We start from the raw sequence: 22281 nt of genomic DNA on the forward strand, positions 1-22281 counted from the left end.
CTAATAAAATGGTTGTTAAGTCATGTATATTTAATAACTATCTGACTTTAATAGTTTCATGCATTCTTGCATTGACTTTGACACAATATTTTACCCTATTGTCCACAGAAAATTTTATCAGTTGATATGAAACCCAATTTTTCATACTTGAAAATTGTGTTATCTGGATCAATTACAAAATTTTGAAAGCTTACAAAACAGACAAAAGCTTTTACCATAACATCTATTATTCAACAGGGAAAACTGCCTATGATAAAAAGGGTATTAGATGAATGCAAGGTGCCACCTAGAGAGTTTATGACGATTAGGACTAGCTGTGAGTAGGAAGTGACACTAAACGGAGTAATGCTGTGGCATTCTGCCAGATCCTTGACTTCTGTGCCTACAAATGGTGATAAGATTGAATGTGTAAGCAGTAAATTTCCTCTCCAGACCTATCTTCAGCTTCCAAGATGTATCAACGGAATTTTGCCTGTGATCAATAGACAGGGCTCGTCTTCCCCTCTGTCATTAAACATTCATTCTGGAAAACCAGCAAACAGGGTCAAACAAATGGATGGAAAGCCTTAGTGACACTTGAAACAAAACTACTACAGCAGAGACAACACATTCACAAAATACTCTGTACCAGAACTAATATGCATTGTGGCACAACTGTTATGCATTACAGCAGAACTGTTTAAACTGTTCCAGAACGATTAAACACTGCACCACAGTTATACACTGTACCACAACTGTTATTCATTGTACTGGAACTGTTATACACTGTACCAGAGCTGTGATACATTTGAGCAATATTTATACTTTGCAGCAGAACTGTTATACACTGCACCAGAACTGTTATGCACTGTACCAGAACTGTTATACATTGTACCAGAACTGTGACACAATTGAGCATAATTCATACATGGCAGCAGAACTGTTATACATTGCAGCAGAACTGTTATACATTGTACTAGAACTGTGATACATTTGAGCATAATTCATACATTGTAGCAGAACTGTTATACATTACAGTACATCTGTACATTGTGGCAGAACTGTTATGCATTGTACCAGAGCAGCACACTGCAGTGTTACATATAATTATAAAGGAGTATGCACGCCTTCAATTTGCAGTAGGGGAGTGCTGGGATATACAGAAGGGTACTTTGAACATTGTGACCTGTTTTCATGCCATTAATAATTTGTAACCTTAGCAACTTGTTCTGGACCTCTCTTCTTTTCCAGCAAAGTTGACAGTACTAAGCATGACCTCTCAGTTTCATTAATGTCAATGTTATCCTGGTCATTTTTTATACTAGTCCACTTCTATTATAGAATGCTTCACAGTAACACTGAGCAGGAGTCAATATATTCTACTTATTTTTGGACCTACACAATTCACAGATAAGTAAGTGTACAGGATCCCAATGCTAAAATAAGTGATTTCCTGCCATGGATACAAGGACAAAGCGATATAACTGAACATTACCACTTGGTTTTATAATACTATATATCTGGTTAATACAAGTAATAACTTACTCATAATAGTGATTTATAGATTATACATCTCCAGGATCGATACTTATAAAACAAATTCCCTCAAGACAAGTGATTAAATCCTAGTGGCTTATCAAATTATTCCTGGGTTATGGTAACTACTTTAGTGACTGAATATTCTTCATGAAAAACCAATCATTATGAAAAACAAGTTCTGCCATTACAAACTTCACCTTATTATACAATCCACCCAACAAACAGGTTGTTAAACAATTTTCAGACACATAATTGAAAACTGGATTTTCAAATGTGAACAATTTAGATGGTTAATTTTTATTTTCCATCCAATCAATACTACCTTTTTCAATTAATATAATTCAATACATTGATGCGACAGCTTATCCCACATATAACACACTCATTACATGCATGCACAGCAATGTCCCGTTTTTTCTGTGAATAAATTCAATTCAGAAATATGTATTGTATTTCAAAGAGTACTGACATCTAAAGTCTATAGTTAATGCTTTTTAGAGACTGAATACATGTTGACAATCCCTGTTATCCATGATGAAATTACACAAAAATAACATTTGATGGGTTTGTGAATGGTTTTGAAGACCAAGATAAGGGAGATAACCCATTCTGAGATGGATATTAGCACAAGCATTCCAGCCTGAACCAATTTTGTTAATGTTAAAAGTGTCCTGGGGGCTAGTAGAATTTCAAACATTTGGAAGGTATGCTATATGTTATAACAATTTGGCTACAAGGTTCTTACAGGTATGGAAGACACAAATTCAATGGCCTTTTCCAGGCTTTCAACTGTCATTTCCATGGGTTATTGGCCTTAGTCTGTCCATATTTTGCAAACAATGTAATAAACGTTTATTTTCTCAACTAATAAACAAAATAAATTATGTCTGTCTTGATTTCTTCATGGCCTTTGGCACACAAATACAACAAGTATATGTCATTTAGTACAAATTCAAGGCTTTTCAAGGTTGAAACCAAAAATCAAGACACGAGAGAACTTAAAATTTAATGCTTCTTCAAGCCTGTATGAACCTTGGGCTAGTAGATCATGGTTAATTTTCTATCCTTGCCATATAGAATGTACTGTCAGAGGTGGGTGATCTTATGGTTGGTGGATTGGCTTATCATGCAGAGGCCAGGTTTATTTCCTGCTGTAGTAAACATTCAAGTGTTCTCCTAATTAAAACAGGAGAAAACTCAGACAACTATATTTGAAATATAATCTGACAAGCACAACAGAAACAGTAAATAACAGGAATGTCATCTAAACTTTCTCAGACACATGGAAATAAGATAACAGCAATTTTCTTGTTGTGGATGCATATATTTGTTTACTTGTAAATAATATTTGATTGAATGTTACTTTGGTAATCGATTTTGCATTAACATTATTTTGGCATGTCTTGAGTTTATACTGTGAAAGGAAAGATGTAAAAACCAGAATAACATTGCTACAGTGTAATTTCTAGCCCTGCACAGTAGCTGTTCTACATTTTGAATACATTTTGTAAAAACTTTTCTTGCTGTCCAAAATCAAAGTAATGAAACAGTTTGATGCCTCATTCAACATCACAGCAGCATCAGCCACTCTCTGGATGGAGACATCCAACTTCACCCACACTGAACCAACCAGAGTTGAACCCACCCTTCTGCATGAGCAATTTCTGCATGACCCACTGGGCCTCCACATAAAGGATTGTCTCGTTCAAATGAAGCCAGTCTAGAGGGCGATAACCTCCAAGCAAGATTACTTTCTACTCCAACTCGTCTAATACGACCAATAGAAATACAAGCAATCATGGCCCTAACAGGGCTGCTTTTTCAAGCAGAAATGTACATGAAAGTCACACAAGACTGCTTGTGGTGTACAGGGAAAAGGTTTTACATCAATTCCAGCACCTCAACTTACATAAACTGAGGCAATCAATACCGCCTGTATAGAGATACCATGACACAATGAGCTGCGCTGTGAAAGGAGAGTGGGATCTATTGCTGGGCTTACTATACACATCAGCCAACTGGCCATAGGGTTCAGACAGGTCAACCCTCCAACCCATTGTTACCCACCATGCAACGCCTCTGCATGCCTCTGGACAACCACACCACCATGCATCACCCCATAAGTGCAACTGGTAATGGGCTATTGGCCTGTAAAACCTGGAAATTGTCAACACTGGGGGAAAACGCAAATCAATTCCATTGCAATTCTGCATTTCTTAAAAAGTTAATAAAGCAATGGCAGATCAGACACAGGAACACAGACAATTCAAACTTACACAAGTTTCAAACATCTCCCATAACAGCGTTTCAATATTAAGACAATTACCTATACCTTCACACAAACCAATAATGTCTGCAGTAGGTCCAAGTCAATGTTGGAGAAATAGAGCAAGATGGATGAGTGAGTGAGTGAAATGTTGTTTAATGCCGTGGTCAGCAATATTCCAGCCATATCATGGCAACCTGTAAATAAGAGTCAGAGCTAGACAGAAATGTTTGTCCACCATTTATATTACGAACAACGTCCCATGCCTTAGGGAATTGTGACAAGCTATCCAGATCACTTTATGAAAAGGCCCAGTCCCGCATAGTTCCCAACACTGTTTAAGTACAAGTTGGTGTCGTGAAGAATGTGAGAATAAAATGATAGGCATAAAAATCTGGATATCGATGCGATTCCTATCCATCTTTGTTAAGTTTCCTACAAACATTACTCTCTCCATTTTCCTATTACTGATTCCCCTATAATTTACCTAGATCCTATTTCAATACCAGCAGATCCTGGGCATCTGCGACATAAAACCTTGAAACCCAATCCACAAAGTCCTAGGCCCTCTCAAAAATATCAACAGAAACATGGAGTGTTACAGCCAGGTCAGCTGGATAAAAAAATAATCGGATATAGAGACACATTTGTCACAGCAGAAAAAGCCCGGACAGATTTCATGCCCAGACATTTCTTCTCTGAGTAGAGTTCCTGATCGGCTATGCCCTTGATAAAGAATGCCCAAAAGGCACGTATTACGTCAATGTACCGTCTAAAACCATCAAATAGCATAATCGCCTTCACGAGAGAGACAGAATTTTGCAACCATTTCTTGGGGGTGTTCTGTCATGAACAATGATGGGGGGGGGGGGGGGGGAAGAGGAGGAGAGAGAAGAGAGAGAGAATTCACAGTGATTGGTCTTGGCATAATGCAATTTCATTTCCAGCCTTTCATGAAAGCATCTTCCTGTGAGAACTTCTACCACAGGTTTTCAAAAAAATTTCAACACTTTTTTTCAAGTTTAAGAAACTTGTTGTTTGTTGGGGTTTTTTTTTGGGGGGGGGGGGGGGTAACTGTCTTTTTGTTAAACCTTTTGTTAATTTACTGTTTTGTCTTGTAGTTTAACAATATTCACACAATTATTTCGTAAATACCAATTCCAATCCCTATCAGATTGGGTTTTCTTCATATTTCATGTTCTTTTTAGAGTGGGCGAACATAAAAACATTCCTCAAGAACCCGAGGGCCAAACCTCACATCTAGTATGCACATACAATTTGCTGCATCGACAAATCTAGTTATGCCCTTCAGGCCCCAGTAACATTATCAACTTGTCATCACGTCAGCCTGAAATGTGTGAAGGCGTATCATAGTTATGAATTATCCTCCATGATACACATCAATTTTAATTTTGCCAACATTGAACATTGAAAACCCCATTAACCTTTGAGTAGATGTGTCTCTCACTTTCCTCCAGGTGCAATAGGTAGCAACATAATCAAACTTCTCCATAAAGCAATGTCACTTCAGTCCCCACTATTCTATGACCTTCCGTCATACTCAATAATGACCTTCTTTGAACTTGATCAAAAAATGAATTAACAGCAACACTTGATCCAGTGGACTCTCCATACAAAAAATGAATACCCGTTCTCAGAACTTTTTCTGAACAAAATATATTCGGGATCATGAAATATATTTGTGTGAAAAGTGAAATTGTGTGCTCAGTCTTCACAACAACAAAATATCTCCACAAATATCATGATCCCTAACTTGTTTGTTCAGTATATGTAGGGTTTTGCTTGTTCAGCCTGTCACTCCACTCCACAGGAATATTGTTATTTCAATGTGCCCAAATAACTTGTGTCACCAGTCAGCCTGATGTGGGAGGAAAGCCCAAACAATGAAAATTTTAGTCATTTATACCTTTGGTAAGGGAATGGGGCACATGAAAAGAGAAATGGCAGCGGTAGAAACTAACATTTTTTGTCCACTGGTCCTTATAATGATAACATATAGTAAAAAACTTAAAAATGGCAAATTTCAACTTGTCCTGTAATGATACCTACTGGGCAGTTTGTCAAGGACTGCAGGACCAGTGCCAATTTCTAACGCTGCAAATGGGGTCAAATTTGGGATTCAAACCTTTGGGAGTCAAACCTTTTGGATTGAAACCCTTAGGTTTCTGGCATGCCTAAGGGATGGAGTTCTGCACAGCAATTTGCAGGGTCTTAGACGACTTGGCCACCTCATGAACGGACTACACTAACTCTATATCACTTTTCACAGTTGTGATCATCTCTTTAAGAAGTCATCCATGCTTGAGGTCCAAAATGGTACAGCTTGTGGAATAACAATTATCCGCTGTGAGCTCACTCAAAACAGAAGTTATGAAAGCAAACACCTCCTAAAATGATATTTATGCTCCTGAGAAAGAATGGTAACGGCTGGGTTGATGAACAAGATGGCAGATGAGTCCAGCACCATTCATACATTTCATTATATTCCTTCATACATATGTCGGGGTGTCAACCCAAACCCATTGGCCTTGAAGTGGAATAAACAACCCAATACTCCAAATGACTTAACTGCCTATAAAATGCCAAGCAGAGCAATTTCAGAGGTCTCAACAACATGGCAGAGCATAAAGTGTTTGAAGGGGATATTAGTCCAAATCAATTCTTTTGCTTAGTAAATAAAACAACTCATAAAGAAGCAATGAAACGATCACTCAAAATGGCTGATGATTTACAACTATTGACATCTAGTGCTTGGGAGGAACTATCCTCATCCCTGCTGCATATCAATAATATCCAAACCCAATCTGGAAGTGAAATCCAATTCAATACGTGACTTGTATACGCATGCATTCAACGTGTTAACTTGGATGATATTTCAGAGAGCCCCAGCTTCGAAACATATTAGGGCTTTTAAGAATGTAAATAATGCCATGGAATCAATGGCTCACAGTCTGAATGACATCAGAATATGTGAATAATGCTGAAAAGCTTAGATATTTGATGTCTGTCCTCTTTCTAATAACGGATTTCAGTTTTCCAAATTCGGATCCTGTTTAATGTCAATGAAACTTCTATTACACTGACAGGAACATCCCCAGCAATGCTGTTAATGGAATCTTCTTCCATGTGAGTGTGTAACTATAACGGGGGCAATAATGATACATATATGAGCAGAAAAACTTCATCCACAATCCAAATCTGATATACTTAATTGGTCTAACAGAAACAGCATATGTGAATGCCATCTACTCTAATTCAAATAAATTAGCAAATGGGTTATATTTCAGGGTAAAATAAATTGTGATATTTACTAATTCAAAAAATTAATCTGTTATAGAATTTGCATCTGCCTAATTGTGAAAGTGGTGGTCAACAAGGGAATGCCACTAGTCCTTACTAATTGTACTATTGGACTCGTGTGTTTTCTGTATTAACTGTACAGCTGTGTGCCACACATGTATCTTCACTGATGAATATCCTGGTTTGTAATAAACTGACACCATACCATATTTGGAATTATAGCAAGACAGGTAAAAATGCCTAAAAATAAAACGTTAGGGTTCTGACAAGGAATCAAACAAATTTGGGAAATTCTTCAGACAAGGTCAAATCACTTGTAACTGACATAAAAAACAAAACACTTCTGGTATCCACTGGGAATTAAAAAGGAATGGGTTTCCCAATCTGTTGGGTCATTCACAGCCTGAGGGATATCGGGTACTTTACATAAAAATATAAAAAACTGACATGTCTTGTTAAGTCAATTAACACAAAGTCCTCAGAGCATATGATTGAATGGGCCTTCACACTACATTCAGCAATATCTCTGCTGTAGTCCAACTGATAGCAAGGTGTGAAATGCCTGGGATTGTAGGGCAGGATGAAATAAAGGTAATAAAGTCATAATCATTAGTCACCTACTCACAGAGAACTGACAGAGAAAATGTCTTGGTTTAGAATGCACAGAATACAACACCTCAACCTGGCCACCACATGATGGAGCAGTGTCTCTTTTAATCACTGTCACCTCATGTATGTTCGGGGAGGGGGGGGGGGGGGGGGGGGGGGGGGGGGATGCTCACAGAAAGACTTAGTTCCGTGCCACTCAGACAATTTGCTTAAAAATGTAACTGACGCTGGACAGCAGTAGGCCGGCCATGTGGCCGCATGTAAACAAACCAGACAATCAGGTGATGGACCAGAAAATCTAGTTATCCTTTTTCAGTGATTCTAGCAAGGCAAAGGGACATAACTCTTCCAATCCAATTGTGGCACCTTAGATCACAGAACAGTCATGCTCCAAGCAAAGTAAGTCGCCGTTGGGATATGGCTTGATGAGTGTACTGTCCATACTCGGTAGTCATGCTGTTAGCCAATCCACACTGCAGCTGCTTTGGGGTCACAGGGAAACTGTCCTGCCCTTGAATTCTCACAGGACACTTCCTTACTAGGCAGTATACAGTTCTGTAGCATGGGATTTGGTGTGTTCTACTGTAGGGCTGGGACAAGTCCAAATTTACTATCCAGGTACCCAAACCCCCATTACCCGAAAATACCTGGGTACCCGCTGTAGGTCTCAAGAGATGGGTACAAAATGTCCGATTGAGAATTCTTTGAATGGAGCTCTGGCAAAAAGAGCCACCATCGGATCACAAAGGAACATGAACTAACTTTGGTACTGGCAACAGACCCATCACAGGCATGTTAAGGACTGGAAATATAAGGTTGGGTTCAGAAAGCGAACAGCAGTGGGTGAATAAATGTTGTTTCACACACATGCTATGAGCTCACAGATGGCATTGCAGCAAGACAGTGAAAAACAGGATTGATGGGTATGTGAGTTGTTTGACGGGTGGGTGAATCGGTTTATGGGTGGGTGAGTCGGTTTATGGGTGGATGAGTCGGGTTATGTGGGGCAAGTTGGTTGACTTGTTTATGGGTGGGTAGGTGTTGCTTGATGGGTGGGAAGAGATGGTTGCTTGATGGGTGGGAAGAGATGGTTGCTTGATGGGTGGGAAGAGATGGTTGCTTGATGGTTGAATTGGTTGATGGATGGGCAGGTACACAAATTCACTGGAAGGGTACAAAGGGCTCACCACAAGTTACGCTACTGCACGATAACGTGCGGCCAATAAATGTCATAATGCTTAGGAGGCATTATATAACAGACACATGATTCAATAATCATTTCACAATAAATGAGAGGAAATTATCATTCATAACGGACGATTTTGGAAGATATGGAAACAATTGGAGGAACTTGTTCATTAAATGTATTTAGCTGCACAGAATAGGCCATTTGATTCCAGTAGTTGCTTCTTCTGATCAATTTTGTAGGGGCTTCTGAGTACATCGACCATAGTCTAATTCATATGTGAAGACAGGTTAAATGATATAACTGGTGTAGGAACCGACAGAAACAGGCATTAGTTCTACATGCACTGTTGGTCTGACAAGAAATGACAAAATCATGACAGCGTCCATTTGCACAAAAAGAACAGCATTTGGTACAGTACAATGACAGAAACCAAAAACTTGGGTAAAGTGGTGGAGGTCAAGAATCCAAATTGTGACAAATCTGTGATTTGAACACATGATCAGCAGATCCTGGCACACTAACGGGTTGCAACTCTTCACAGCAATGCCTTGTGCCTAGGACCACACATCTTATGGCAGCAGGGCGTGGAGTCATTCCACAGATGACATCCTTCCCTTGTCAGCTTGCTGACGGTGTCAACCTCTTTGGTCATGTGGACAAGGCATCCAACCTTTGTTCATAAGGTCCTTGGTTTGAATCCCATTACGGGACATGAAAATTTTATGACCACTACATTATCAAGAATAACGATTCAACACATATCCATATTGTATGAAGTACAACTTGAAAATGAAACCGATGATTAAGAAGAAAATGAACAATTGTCCTACCAAGCACCTGTCAAGTTATGGATAAATAATTCACAATTCTCAAACAGCAATGATATATAGGCTCTGGTAAAATACCCCGTTCAAAAATCGATTTCACAATAAAAAAAATTCACAGCAGATCATGAAATGTTGTTCAAATACTCTGATATGAAAAGCCTTCGCAAAAGCAAGAGGATTGATTCCCTCATGGGTGTATACCGAGTTAGATAAATTATTAAATGTTGTACACTGGCATGTATCATTACCTTATTAAAATTCCACTGAAGTCAACTACTGGAAACCAACAGGACACACATGATTTATCCTGCAGGATGTTGCTATTTTTGACTAAACGTCAACAGACCTCATCACTATTTCAACCTGACACACGATGAACATTCTCCACATCAGGAACTTTCAAAATGTGATTGACTAAAACACCCAGGAGACATCATTGTCCATTTACTTCATTAATGCAGATCACTTGTTTCATCAGTTCCAGAATCATGACTGCAGCCAAGTTTTCTTGGGATGGCTGCAATTTAGAACTAGCTATTGCATAACACGTCATATCTCCCAATGGTATATTCACACAAAATGTGCAGGGTTTCTGGAGATGATAATAGTGATTGAAAGCGTAACACAAACTGAGGTGTGACGAAGTCAAGGAGGAGGACCTGTTGCCAAGAATCACATCTGGTCTGAGACAGAAGGGGCAACATATCGTCTCCAGCACCTACTCACTGTCTCCAGTAACTTTTCACCGGCCTTCTGCTCGAAACCTTGATCTGTTCATTACAGCAATGGCTTGTTGATTGTGCCATTCTTTACCCTGCCACTGTTTATTAATTATTAGTGACACAGTTCTGTCAGGGCTATCAGCTGACGGGCAGGTCGTGGCTGAGTAAACCGTACAGTTGAAGCGTGCAGGTTCCACTGTTAATATGGAAGCAACTCCAGCATCAATGCAGTATGTGACAGGCCAGGAAAAGTTGGAGGACATTCCTTGGTAAATGGAGAACTGACATGGGATACCAACATGTACTGGCAGTTGTGCCCTGCTGCATCTGTATGCTCCATGTAGCAGTTACGACTCGTACTGTTCTGCGTCCTGGCTGTAACTGATTAATTCCCAGCTTGAGTAAGCTAGTAGTGGAGTACTGTTTGTACTGGATGTTGATACTCATATGTCTGTGAGGAAGAGAGGCTACACACTTGTGTTTTGTGCTGTGCCTCCTGTGAGTGGCTGACAGTGGACTTCTTACCATGGGATGAGTGGCAAAATGTCATGATACGTTATGGTGAACAGGAAGTGGTCACTTTCCTGAATGTCCGATTCCGGTGTCTTCATAGCTTCCGACAACCACTGCCATGTTCCGTATCGTGAACCGAGAGGTAAGAATATTGGAATATCCTCCACCAAAAAAGTCAGTGTCTCCTACACACGATAGCAGGATCATGTCTCAGTCTGAGAGCAAGTGCCGTCTTGTCCTAGATATGTACACTGCGCAGAAACATCGACACACTTCTTACAAATTCAAACTTCCTTACAAATGTCTCCCATGAATACAATGGTATTATTTGTAAAATCTACCAATCAGTGACAGTACCAAGTGATTTATTTGGCAGGCCAATATATGGAAGTATTCCAACCAATTATATCTTGAAATGCATTCTGTGAATGATTCATTCTTCAGTGATAAAACTGTGATAAAACTGTGATAAAACTGTGATAAAACAGTGATAAAACCCTGCTGAACATGTAGCTGCCATTCTGTGACAACCAATACTGACACCATGCTCCAAGTTACCTTCAACAGCTTCCTTATCTGAATGCCATGTTAACATGTTCTTACTGACAATTAATTGACATATAAAGGCTTTCTATTTACTATTAATTGGTTGACAAAAATGTTGGCCTAATTTCAGGTGTGTGTCTTATCAGTCTTGTAAAGCAAAAAATAACAAAGGCCTAACAAGTAAATTTCAATGGGTTAGAGAAAACACAATGTTGCAACAACATATCAAATACAGTCTTCATAATTGGGGGTGGGGGGAGAAAGAAGAGTTGACAAGGGGGGTGTCCTAGGGTCAGTCATTGACTTTCACACTGAATTCTGAACATAAAAATATATAGCAATCCAAATTTGATGGCGTCGAGTAACCTTCAAGACAAAACAGGATAATCAGATATATATTTATACTTAGATCTGACGCCAAATGTCATTTATGACAGGAACAATTTTGGTAACAAGTGTAACAGTATACATATTCTGATTCATCACATCAGTCAAGAGTGTTCATGGGTTTGCTTAATTGTTGGTAGTGTTTGACTTTGGCCTCCAATAGTAATGTATAATAGGGCTATGTCACACATTCTCTTCAGCATAATTATATGTGCCATTTGTGGTACAGGAATAGCCAGGGGTGGTCATGTCCCTGAATGAGTACACACACAGGGCCCGGGTTAGTATATGTGGTATGTGACAACACCACATTCAGTAATACTCTCACTATAGCATGGCGGTCTGTAAATAATTTACTCTGTACTAGACAATCCAGTGACTGACATCATGAGCATCGATCTACGCAGTTGGGATACGATGACATGCATCAACCAATTCACTGAGCCTGACCACACAATCCCATTAGTCGCCTCCTACAACAAGCATGGGTTGCTGAAGACCTATTCTAACCCGTATCTTGACAGGTGGAACCTACTGGCAGCACATGTCTAATTAATAGCACATACATACACGTTTATATGGGATACACTTTCAACACTGATTTAAACATTAAACGTGAAATGAGTCCCATGGAATATTAACATCCCCATTTGTTAAACAAACGATCAGTGTCCAATTGAGTATTAACAACTTCATTTTTAGCACCAAAAGAGGTGAATATTCTCCACATTAAACATTTTTCTCGTGAATTTTCAACACGAAACTTTGTGCTTAAGCTTTCAAGGATTATGTTTTTCCATATCTGTCAAAATATTCAAAAGAGTTTTACCCTATTTTGACACTTACAGGACCACTGTCTCCTTCAGTTTGATACAAATCAGTCAGTGGATGATAGCGCTGCCATCTGACTTGGACAGGTTATTCATGCCATTCCCTTGACAACCAGCTAGGACAAGTAAACTGACAAGTGGATCAGGAGTCAAAAGTAAAAATCTCTCCAGGGAAGCAAATTCCCAATCCTTGTTCTGTCCAACATCCCAGTAGTGCTCTAAGACGTCTACACTGCTGTTCTCATTATGAAATCTATCACCGACAGTTCACTTCTCAACAATGACAATAATTGTAAAATGGATTGACAACAATGTGTAGAAACGAATCAATGTACACTGAATAATTCAAAAGTTGTTTCAATTGTTTCATTGTTTTCCCCTGCAAACCGTGTGCTGGGGAAAAAAAACCCCTGTCAAATGCTTGTCAAACAAGTGGATTCAGAAACATACTTATTCATTTGGTTGACAGAAGGAATCAGTTCACAAGATTCTTCACACTGAATGATTCAACAAATTTTGTGCAATGGCAGAGAAACCGAAAAGGCACATAATGATATATACTAAACAAATAACGTTCGGGAACTTGACTATCTTTTTTTAAGTCTGAGCACACAATTTTATACAAATATCAAAATAAAACTACTCCCAAATAATTGAAATATTCATGTACCTTGAACTTTTTCTTGTTCAGTGTATCATCCAATTTTCAAAATTCACATACTTTGAACAAGCCAATAATTCAAAACTAAAGTTCCCCTTTAATCAAGTGCTCAGTGCTACAGCTGGGTACTTATTGGTGCAGTTATCGGATGAAACAACACACACAATATACATCAAACAGAGAGACTTATCATCTGGGCTGCTGGGAGACAATCTACATCACAGCTTCAGAAGTGAATCTAAATAGTTCAATATATAATTCATGATGGTTTCACAAAAACCTGGACAATTCAGTAACAAAGGTACTGGTGTACTAAAGTAAATGCAGAGTCCCTATACATGATTTATGTTACTAGGATATAGGTCACGCTCAGTGTAAAAAATAACTGTCTGCCAACCTGCCCACATGCCCGCCTGCCCATGGCTGTTAACTTTTCTGTTGGGCTGCATGAAATTTTCCTCTGCCTGTCTGACTGTCTTGTTTGGTTAAAAAATTATTTCAAACAATGGTCACACTAATGTATGAATTTTTTAGTCTTCTTTTGAAAGTGATGAATTGTATCCTTTTCCCACTGTCTCACTTTCAGTTAGACAATAGTTAACAATAGGTGGAAATGTCATCAGACATTTCAAGGAAATAAAAAAATCAGTCATCAGCCGATATGTAAACCATATCCTTTTCATCTGATTATCTGTATGCTACTTGTTATCTATTACCTGTTGTTGTCCATGTTAATCTGCTGCCGATCACAACATGTCATGCATATTTACCTCTCATCACTTGGTGGTTGTCACTCCAGCATGATAACATGTCAGAATCTACATCGAAATGTCGCTATATGCAATAAACCAGAAGTTTTCTTACTCAACTTCTAATGCTAATTAAACAGATAGCATATCTTTTCAAACAATAAAATATTAACAAGTGAATGTGAAAATAGGAATAGTTCAGGATTGAAATCTGACTCCCATATTTTATCACTTCTTGACCTTGGCCTCTTCACTTCCCATTGCTAAGAGGCACTGTTACATTCCGGTTAATTCATTGCAATTATTGTCAACACAGCCTGCTGGAATGCTAATGGTGCAAAGACTGTCATCTGATACACTACAATCAGTTGTGCTCTATTGGCATCACTGTCAGCATCCAAAATGTAGAAACGTCACTTTCTTAAGTTAGTCCATTCTTTCAATGGCAACATCTAGCAGCGAGTCTGTATGTCCGTCCTCTTATCATCCAAGGCAGGAACTCCTACATCAAAATCGTGTGTAGAAGTAATGCATTTTGCAAATAGTTGAGGCTGGTTTTTGTTCTACCTCAAATTAATTCAGCCTGCACACAATCAGGAACAAGGGCCATGTACAGTGGGTTGCCGAACATCGGTGCATGCATTTCTAATCAAGGAGACACAACTGGAAGATGCATGCCATGATCTGACAGGGATGCTGACAGTGACCCAACACACACTTTGAATCATGTCAACATAACAAAACCTGCCACGATTTCAATGTGTAAACCCAAGTAGGCGATGGTCAAGGTCACAATGACCTGTTCTGGCACAATACCCACTATCTGGCACAATACCCACTACTGTTAAGTTGGTACCAAGTGATATGTCCCAGAAATTCCACGCCATTTCCAAATAAGGTCCACTTATATTACTATGCGATACTGATCGATCCTGCCACTGGATAGTGTCTACATACACTAATCCTGATAAACTGACAACTCCTGAAGCTTATACGGTTCTATTTCCAAGATAGTCAAGTGTTTCTTAAACACATCATAATATCAAGAGACTCAAATAAGTGAAGTTTTGACTGATATTGACACCACATATGTTAATTAGCTTGTCAAGACTTCAGTGTATTTTGCAGTGATTGATTGATATGTGCAAATATTTCTTAGTTATTATTCCATCCACAGCTTCCACCAATCACAATGACTACTGTCTCCTAAAGTCCTTGGGGGGTCATCTCAAGACCTCAAACAAACTTAATTGAATACCAACTCCTGAGTAATATCTTCTAACGATAATGTGATGCTGTCCATGATTGATGTATTCATAAAAGAACTGACTAGTATGCTGATGAAACAGAAACGTGGACCAAGGCTGTATAGAAAGCTCTCTGTTTGTGCAACTGTGTGGCAAATAGCCCTTATGGGACAGATGCACCTAACAGCCTTGTGAAGTGGGAAGTTACTGGGAACATTTATCGGAATAATTACAAATGTGTTGCAATCAGCCAGGTCAACTGAGAATTCAAATCTGAAAGAGCACCATAAACCTCATTACACAGAGCCTACCCCTATTGCTTGTATACATCATGGCACTGACAGTACAGGCAGGCCTCACAACCTGATAGTACAGCAATTACCAGTTACTTAACATTTGGAATCCCTCAACACCTGATAACAGCAATTGTGCTAAAACCCAATTAACAAAAACATTTTCAAAAATAAATCATTGTTTAGTTTAACTGTGGAACATTTAGTAGAAATGAGGTACTTTGTTTTGTTATCTCCTGAATTAATGATATCAGTAAACATGAGATGTTTCACAGCACCAGTTATAGCATCTCGTCTTCATAGGTTAAAATCTCTTAGGGCACATTAGCAACTTGGCTCTGACAAGGGGACTATGTCAAAATGTCAAAGCCTTCATTTAACAGCATCATTATCGGTAGACTTTTCACCCTTACGTGAAGATGAGTTTGTACCTTTTGCCCATGTAAATTCAAGAATACATTCGACTTGTATTTACCAGACAAATCCTTTTTGGTCTTTTTATTATTATTAGTGGTAGAATTTGCTATTTACTGAACAAAACCAATGTGTTCTTCCTCTTCTAATCTTACAAGCCAGAGGGTCTTACTGGACTCGGCTTTGGACTTGTGCTTAATTCTTCTACTGTACTTTTGTGTTATGTGTACATCGTGTGACAGCATCACAGATGAAGCAGCAGCAGTAGCAGCAACATACTGAGATGAAGCAGAATCTCTCGTCTTGTTAGTTGTTTAACGTTGCACTCAGCAGTATTCCAGCTATATGATGGCGGTCTGTAACATAATCGAGTCTGGACCAGACAATCCAGTGATTTACATCATGAACATCGATCCACGCAATTGGGACCGATGACATGCATCAACCAAGTAAGCGAGCCTGACCACCCGATCCCGTTAGTCGCCTTTTACGACAAGCATAGTCACCTTTTACGGCAAGCATGGGTTGCTGAAGACCTATTCTACCGGGTCTGAAGCAGAATCTGTCGTATCTAACAAGCTGTCTACTTGATACAGTTATTTCATCACAGCTCCTCACTGCTAACTGTTCTTGGTGCTGACTGACACATGGGCAGCATCTGGTCAAGACTGCTCCTTGCCCAGCAAGCTGTACATTCAGTGAGGAAACTCTCTTGGTGTCAATGACCCTCACAACAGATACACAAGTGGCCCTACTGAGACCACTGATTATTTTGCTGATAGTCATTAAATGAAGTCTCACTAAACACTGACCAAGAAACCTGGCCTCAGTGGTCACCAGATATTGACCATCTCCACATCAAGCCATTAATACTAGGATCCCGGAAAGGGCACCTGTTGAGCCACAGCTTGACCATGTTCTGATTAGCTGAACAGTGCTTCCCTTTGGGGAGTCCCTGCAGATAATCACTCAATGCTGCAAGTGTTCATTTTCACAGTAGCTTTATGGCATAGGGAAAGGGCATAAATCAGTATTAAACTGTGAGAGCTATACTTACATAGGCTAAGGGGAAGGCTCATGAGATCATATGAGTTATTGGGTGCCATTAACTTTTTACCTACACTTATTGATAACCATTGTTTTCACTTTATGGATTGTTATCAATTTACCCAGGCATTGAAAATCATGCTTGTATTTGTTTTAGCCCTTAAATTATTCTTTCCAATATTTATTGGTATTCCACACACAGAGGACTAAATATAAAACAGGCTTCATTCGTAAGGTTACGATCGGGAAGATTTTAACCATATGTTGCTTGAAGAAGTAAAATGAAACTCTCTTTACCAAGACAGCAAATATGACCACTAAGGTCTGTATTACGTTGTGCCTTCTTAGATATTCATTGCCAAACAACAAGAGTATGGTTAAAACATGAAGATTTTGAAGATTTCTTAGTCATAAAACAATGGAATAGTCCAGTATAATGAAAAAGAAGTTGACTGGATAATCAGCAATACAAATACAACACAGTCTGGTTAACACGGTCAGTGAATTCGTTAGTAAGTTGGATTGTTTCATGTCGGTAATTGGGCGCCATACATTATGTTCATTGATTTCACAAACTTCATCACAGCAGCTCTTATATGATGATATACATGCAAATTGCATAAATGAGGATCATTCTGATTAGTCATAGCAGTTAGATGACTTTTTTCAAAATGTTAACCTTTACTGGATAAGGACCCATCACCTCGATTACCAGGCCTTCCAAAAGGCTAACAATCCTTCCAAGCCAAGGCAGAGAGAGACAAGCATGGGATACTAGGGAGCAATTCTACACTGGATTACCTACAGGAGACAAGCATAGGATACTGGGGTCCTATTCTACCCTGGGTTTCCTTCAGGGGACAAGCATGGGATACTGGGACCTATTCTACCCTGGATTCCCTACAAGAGACAAACATGCGGTACTAGAGTCCTATTCTACCCTGGAATACTTACAGGGGTCAAACATGGACCTAATCTACCAAGGAGACACAAAACGAATGCATACAATAAGATCACCATAGGAATGTCAGATTCGTTTCCCAACGTGACAGAACTTGACACATATTGCAGTGACAAAACACGAATCAGGTTCATTCTATCAATGGAGCAGATTGATCTCAATTCAAAGCGATCTTATCGATGTCGTGACATACTGGCCGAGTCACAGGTGCCTAGCATGGCAGGAGATGGCCCTGGGCAACCCTTCCGTGTGGTGATTGGCCACTTGGCCTGCATGGCCAGACTCCTAACAGCTTGTAATGAATGGATGGATGGCCCTACGGGAGTGACGCCGCCACCTATCAACTTAATCCAATAGCCACTAATACAGGGAAGAGAGGGGTGCCGGCATGGAGGGGGAATTACAAAGAACTGTTAACTCTACCTTGTTCAAACTGAAACCCACCTCACATTACCCTGGGACAGGGACAGTGAACACACACTCCTCAACAGGACAAGTCTGCCTTCTATCTAATATAGTTTTTGCCCTCACTATTTCTTGTTTGATTCAAAAGCCAATATACTGATGGAAAGAAATTACGGAACAGCTACTTTGGGGAGCATATTTTGTAGAAGGGAGTAAGTAAGTTTAGTATATCACAACAATGGAAAGTCCTTCAGTAATATAACAGCGTCAGCTTACTGTGGGAGGAAAGTCGGCAGTGATGCAGATCTTAGACATTTGATATTCGTGAAACCAACACGCAAGGGAATGGTGCTGACAAGCCAAAAAACATATTTGGTCGAATCTGGGATTTCAGCCCACGATCAAAGGTTTCTGGCACAGCAAACTGATGTGAACAGTGGTGCCTAAGAAGACGAGCACAACCTTGTCCCCTGATATGCATGAATTGTTGTATATACCCGATACACGATAACCAGGAAGGGTGCCCTTAAATCCATCACTAAGCAAAAATGGCTTAAGTTGCCATTAACCATGTCAGCAAATCCTCACTCGTAACATTTTACCTTTCACAAAAAGATCATATTTTTAATTTACTTTAATTGAAAGAAAATGCTTACAGAATTTGAAATGCATCTCCATTTATTTTGAAGAATAACTGGATGTAACTCTGAACCATCCTGGCCAAACTTCTTACTACCCTCGATATTATCTGTCACGACGCTCAGTGTAATGAGTAAAGTGAACCTCAAAAGACAAAACCTACAACTGTAAGTATCTAACATCAGCAACAATACGCCTGACATTTCACTGCGAGATGACACGAGATACAACATTGCCAATATTTGCTTATTTGATTGTGATCCGACTCCACAGTAGCTGAGATGAACCTACCTTGACATTCAGGCTGTGCCATTTCATTTATACCAACTTGACAAGGCAGTCTCAAAATAGATTACAATGTCCAAAATGTCAGCAAATTTCACTTTTCATTCATGCCGAGGGACCATTAAAGAAAGTACTTGTTTGCTGCTTCATGCTGCACTCAGCAATATCCCAGCCATACAACAGCAGCCTGTTACAAAAAAGTCTGGACCAGACAATCAATTGATTGATATTATGAGCAACGATCCACACCATCAAGGTCGATGACACGCAGTCAACGAAGTAGACGACACTGACCACCCCATCCATTGAGTCGCCTTTGTACAATGAGTAGATTGCTGGGGACCATTTAAGCAAGAATCACCATGGGTTGGTTAACTACTTGCACACATGGAATTGTTTGCTTGACTGTACTAAATACTTGTCAGGGGTGAATGCTCCCAGATCCATCGCGACGGCAATGTAGCGTTAACTTCCTGGTTTCACGTCAGTTAGTATGGAATTGGACCGCTCCTGCACTTATTAACTTTGATCACATAGTCATCTCAACCACTACCATTTCTTTGATGTTCTAGTCATTGTATTTAACCACCATTCCTTAACCAAGCAATGTTCCATCAGGATCGGAAAATTAGTTCATGGTGGGGTGTCTGTTTGTTGTTTAAAGTCGCACTAAGCAATATTCCAGCTATATAGTGTGGCGGTCTGTAAATAATGGAGTCTGGACCAGACAATCCAGTGATTAATATCATGAGCATCGATCCACCCGGTTTGGGATACGATGACATGCATCAACCAAGTCAGCGAGCCTGGCCACCCGATCCTGTTAGTCGCCTCTTATGACAAGCATAGTTGCCTTTTACGGCAAGCATGGGTTGCTGAAGAACTATTGAAAAGGTACAATCATGTTCTGGAAACATTTTCAAATTTTTTCAATAAAAAGTGCCAAAAGGTATGATCTTACCTATTTGACAAAAACATGTTCCAAAAGATACATCTAAGGATTTGTTGTATTGATAGGTTTTGACACAGACAGAGAGCAAAGATTACAGGGGTCAAATCTAAACAAAAAATCTCACATCTCTGCTCAAGCCAAACTATCAGGGGTTATCCTTGCTATGTTCTTACACAGAAATTGAGAATAAGCTCCCTCAGATAAGGTAGCATAACCTTACAGATCAATAAATTTAAAAGAATTTAGTTTATTTTTTGGTTATTAGTTTTGATTTTTTTACAGTTATGACAATATGACAAAAAAACATCAAGTTGCATTTTTGAAATCTAGTTTTTTAATTCAGGCACTTGACAGTCGTTTAACTTGTAGGTTGACAAGTTGGAACCAAAATATCTTGATCTTAAGATTGCCTTGATATCATCAAAAAGAAAACATACAAGAAGGTGAAAATAATGTCAGCTTGTCAAAAATAATCAAATAAGGTGGGTGATTATCATGACAAGAGCGGATATAATGCCTTTATACACCTCTCTTTGAATGCCAACATTGTCCAACACTTCTACTAGAAGGAGGACATTGTGCAACACTTCCTACAAGGCGGACGACGACATTGTGCAACATTTGCTGCACAGGTCATAACACTGGTGTGAGGGTGGAGGTATTACACAACTCTGCTGACCTGGATAGTGACTCACTCACAGAACAGAATGAAGGATGTACGCCCAGACACTTGTCTCCAGTGAGTGGGAGGCCGGCATGACAGGTAGAACACATATTGATGAGTCCGGGGGAAGCCAGTGAAGCTGACATCAGCCATATGTACGGACTGTACAGCCATGTGGTAAGACAGCGAGGCAGTCATGTGTGGGGAGAGATGGCAGGGAATGAAATATTCATCTTTATTGCAAAAGACGAACATATTGCTGATGTAGATGACCTTGACATAATCTGTCCACACAACTTAAAGATGGAATCATGTTTAGGGTTGGAAATATTTGACAGGGATAGAAATCCTGTGCCAGTTTGCATATCAAAAACAGTATTCTGCGCAAAGTAAATGGATTGAGCTACAATGCATACAGAAGTAACTTCTGGGCAGGGGATACGAGCGGAAGTCTTTCCATTATTGCCATCTGACAAATTATTTTCTATCACTGTTTCATGTTTACAGGATAGAATATATGTACAAAAACAAGTTAATCTATATCCTGAATTGCTAAAAGAATGAACAATGATCTACGAGGGGGGATTTCATTGAGAATAACAACATGTTGGCACTTCAGTGTAATTGACTCTAAGCTTACCTCGAGTTGGTACTGAAAGCTCATCACTACTTTAAACACCACTGTAGAGCTTTCATTGATTTAAGACATATGTACATGGATCTTAGCATGACAAGCGCGTTGCTAACATGGCCACATGGACAAGACAGTCGACATACTGTATTATTGATCAACACACATCATCAACACAGTTAGGTGGGGATCTACAAAGATTGTTGTCTAGGAATGACTGATCAGTTTCACATGGCTGATTGGGGATTTCCAAGACTGGCGACGGTCTTGTTACAATCAATTCAGAGGTAGATGTCTTGTATATGTGTGTCAGGGAGTGTATCTGACTCACGAGGCGGCGGAGAATGGCATCCTTTTGAAAATTCTGGAGTTGTGGACACGTAGTATGGGTTTTCTGACATTGGGGGTGTAGTCTGGGGGTGGAAACAAAGAAGATGATTCTGCCATATTTTCCATGTTTGCATTGTACACCCCTGTCACTGAGTGTGTATGAGTCACAGGGTGGAGGATGTACCCCTAATTGATCATTTGTATCCAGGGTTTTCCATCAGTGGGGGTGGCATGACTCGATCTGTGGGCAGATTCCACTGCTAGGGCCCTAGTTT

At 39.5% G+C, this 22281-nt stretch overlaps 2 protein-coding genes across 2 annotated transcripts in view; one reads left to right on the plus strand and one right to left on the minus strand.

Moving 5' to 3' along the window:
- The window catches only part of LOC124150785 (U1 small nuclear ribonucleoprotein 70 kDa-like), a 118342-nt gene that overhangs the window by 63426 nt on the left and 32635 nt on the right, over positions 1-22281 (minus strand). The gene's annotated exons all lie outside the window — the stretch shown is intronic.
- Positions 10899-22281, plus strand: part of LOC124150784 (potassium voltage-gated channel protein Shaker-like) — a 126991-nt gene continuing 115608 nt past the window's right edge. Inside the window, exon 1 of the mRNA XM_046522855.2 lies at positions 10899-11107. Coding sequence (XP_046378811.1) covers positions 11084-11107 — 24 coding nt within the window. The 5' untranslated portion in view covers positions 10899-11083. The remainder of the gene's footprint in view (positions 11108-22281) is intronic.

Source organism: Haliotis rufescens, unplaced genomic scaffold, assembly GCF_023055435.1.
Source record: "Haliotis rufescens isolate VD_foot unplaced genomic scaffold, xgHalRufe1.0.p SCAF_6, whole genome shotgun sequence".
NCBI classification, from domain to species: domain Eukaryota; kingdom Metazoa; phylum Mollusca; class Gastropoda; order Lepetellida; family Haliotidae; genus Haliotis; species Haliotis rufescens.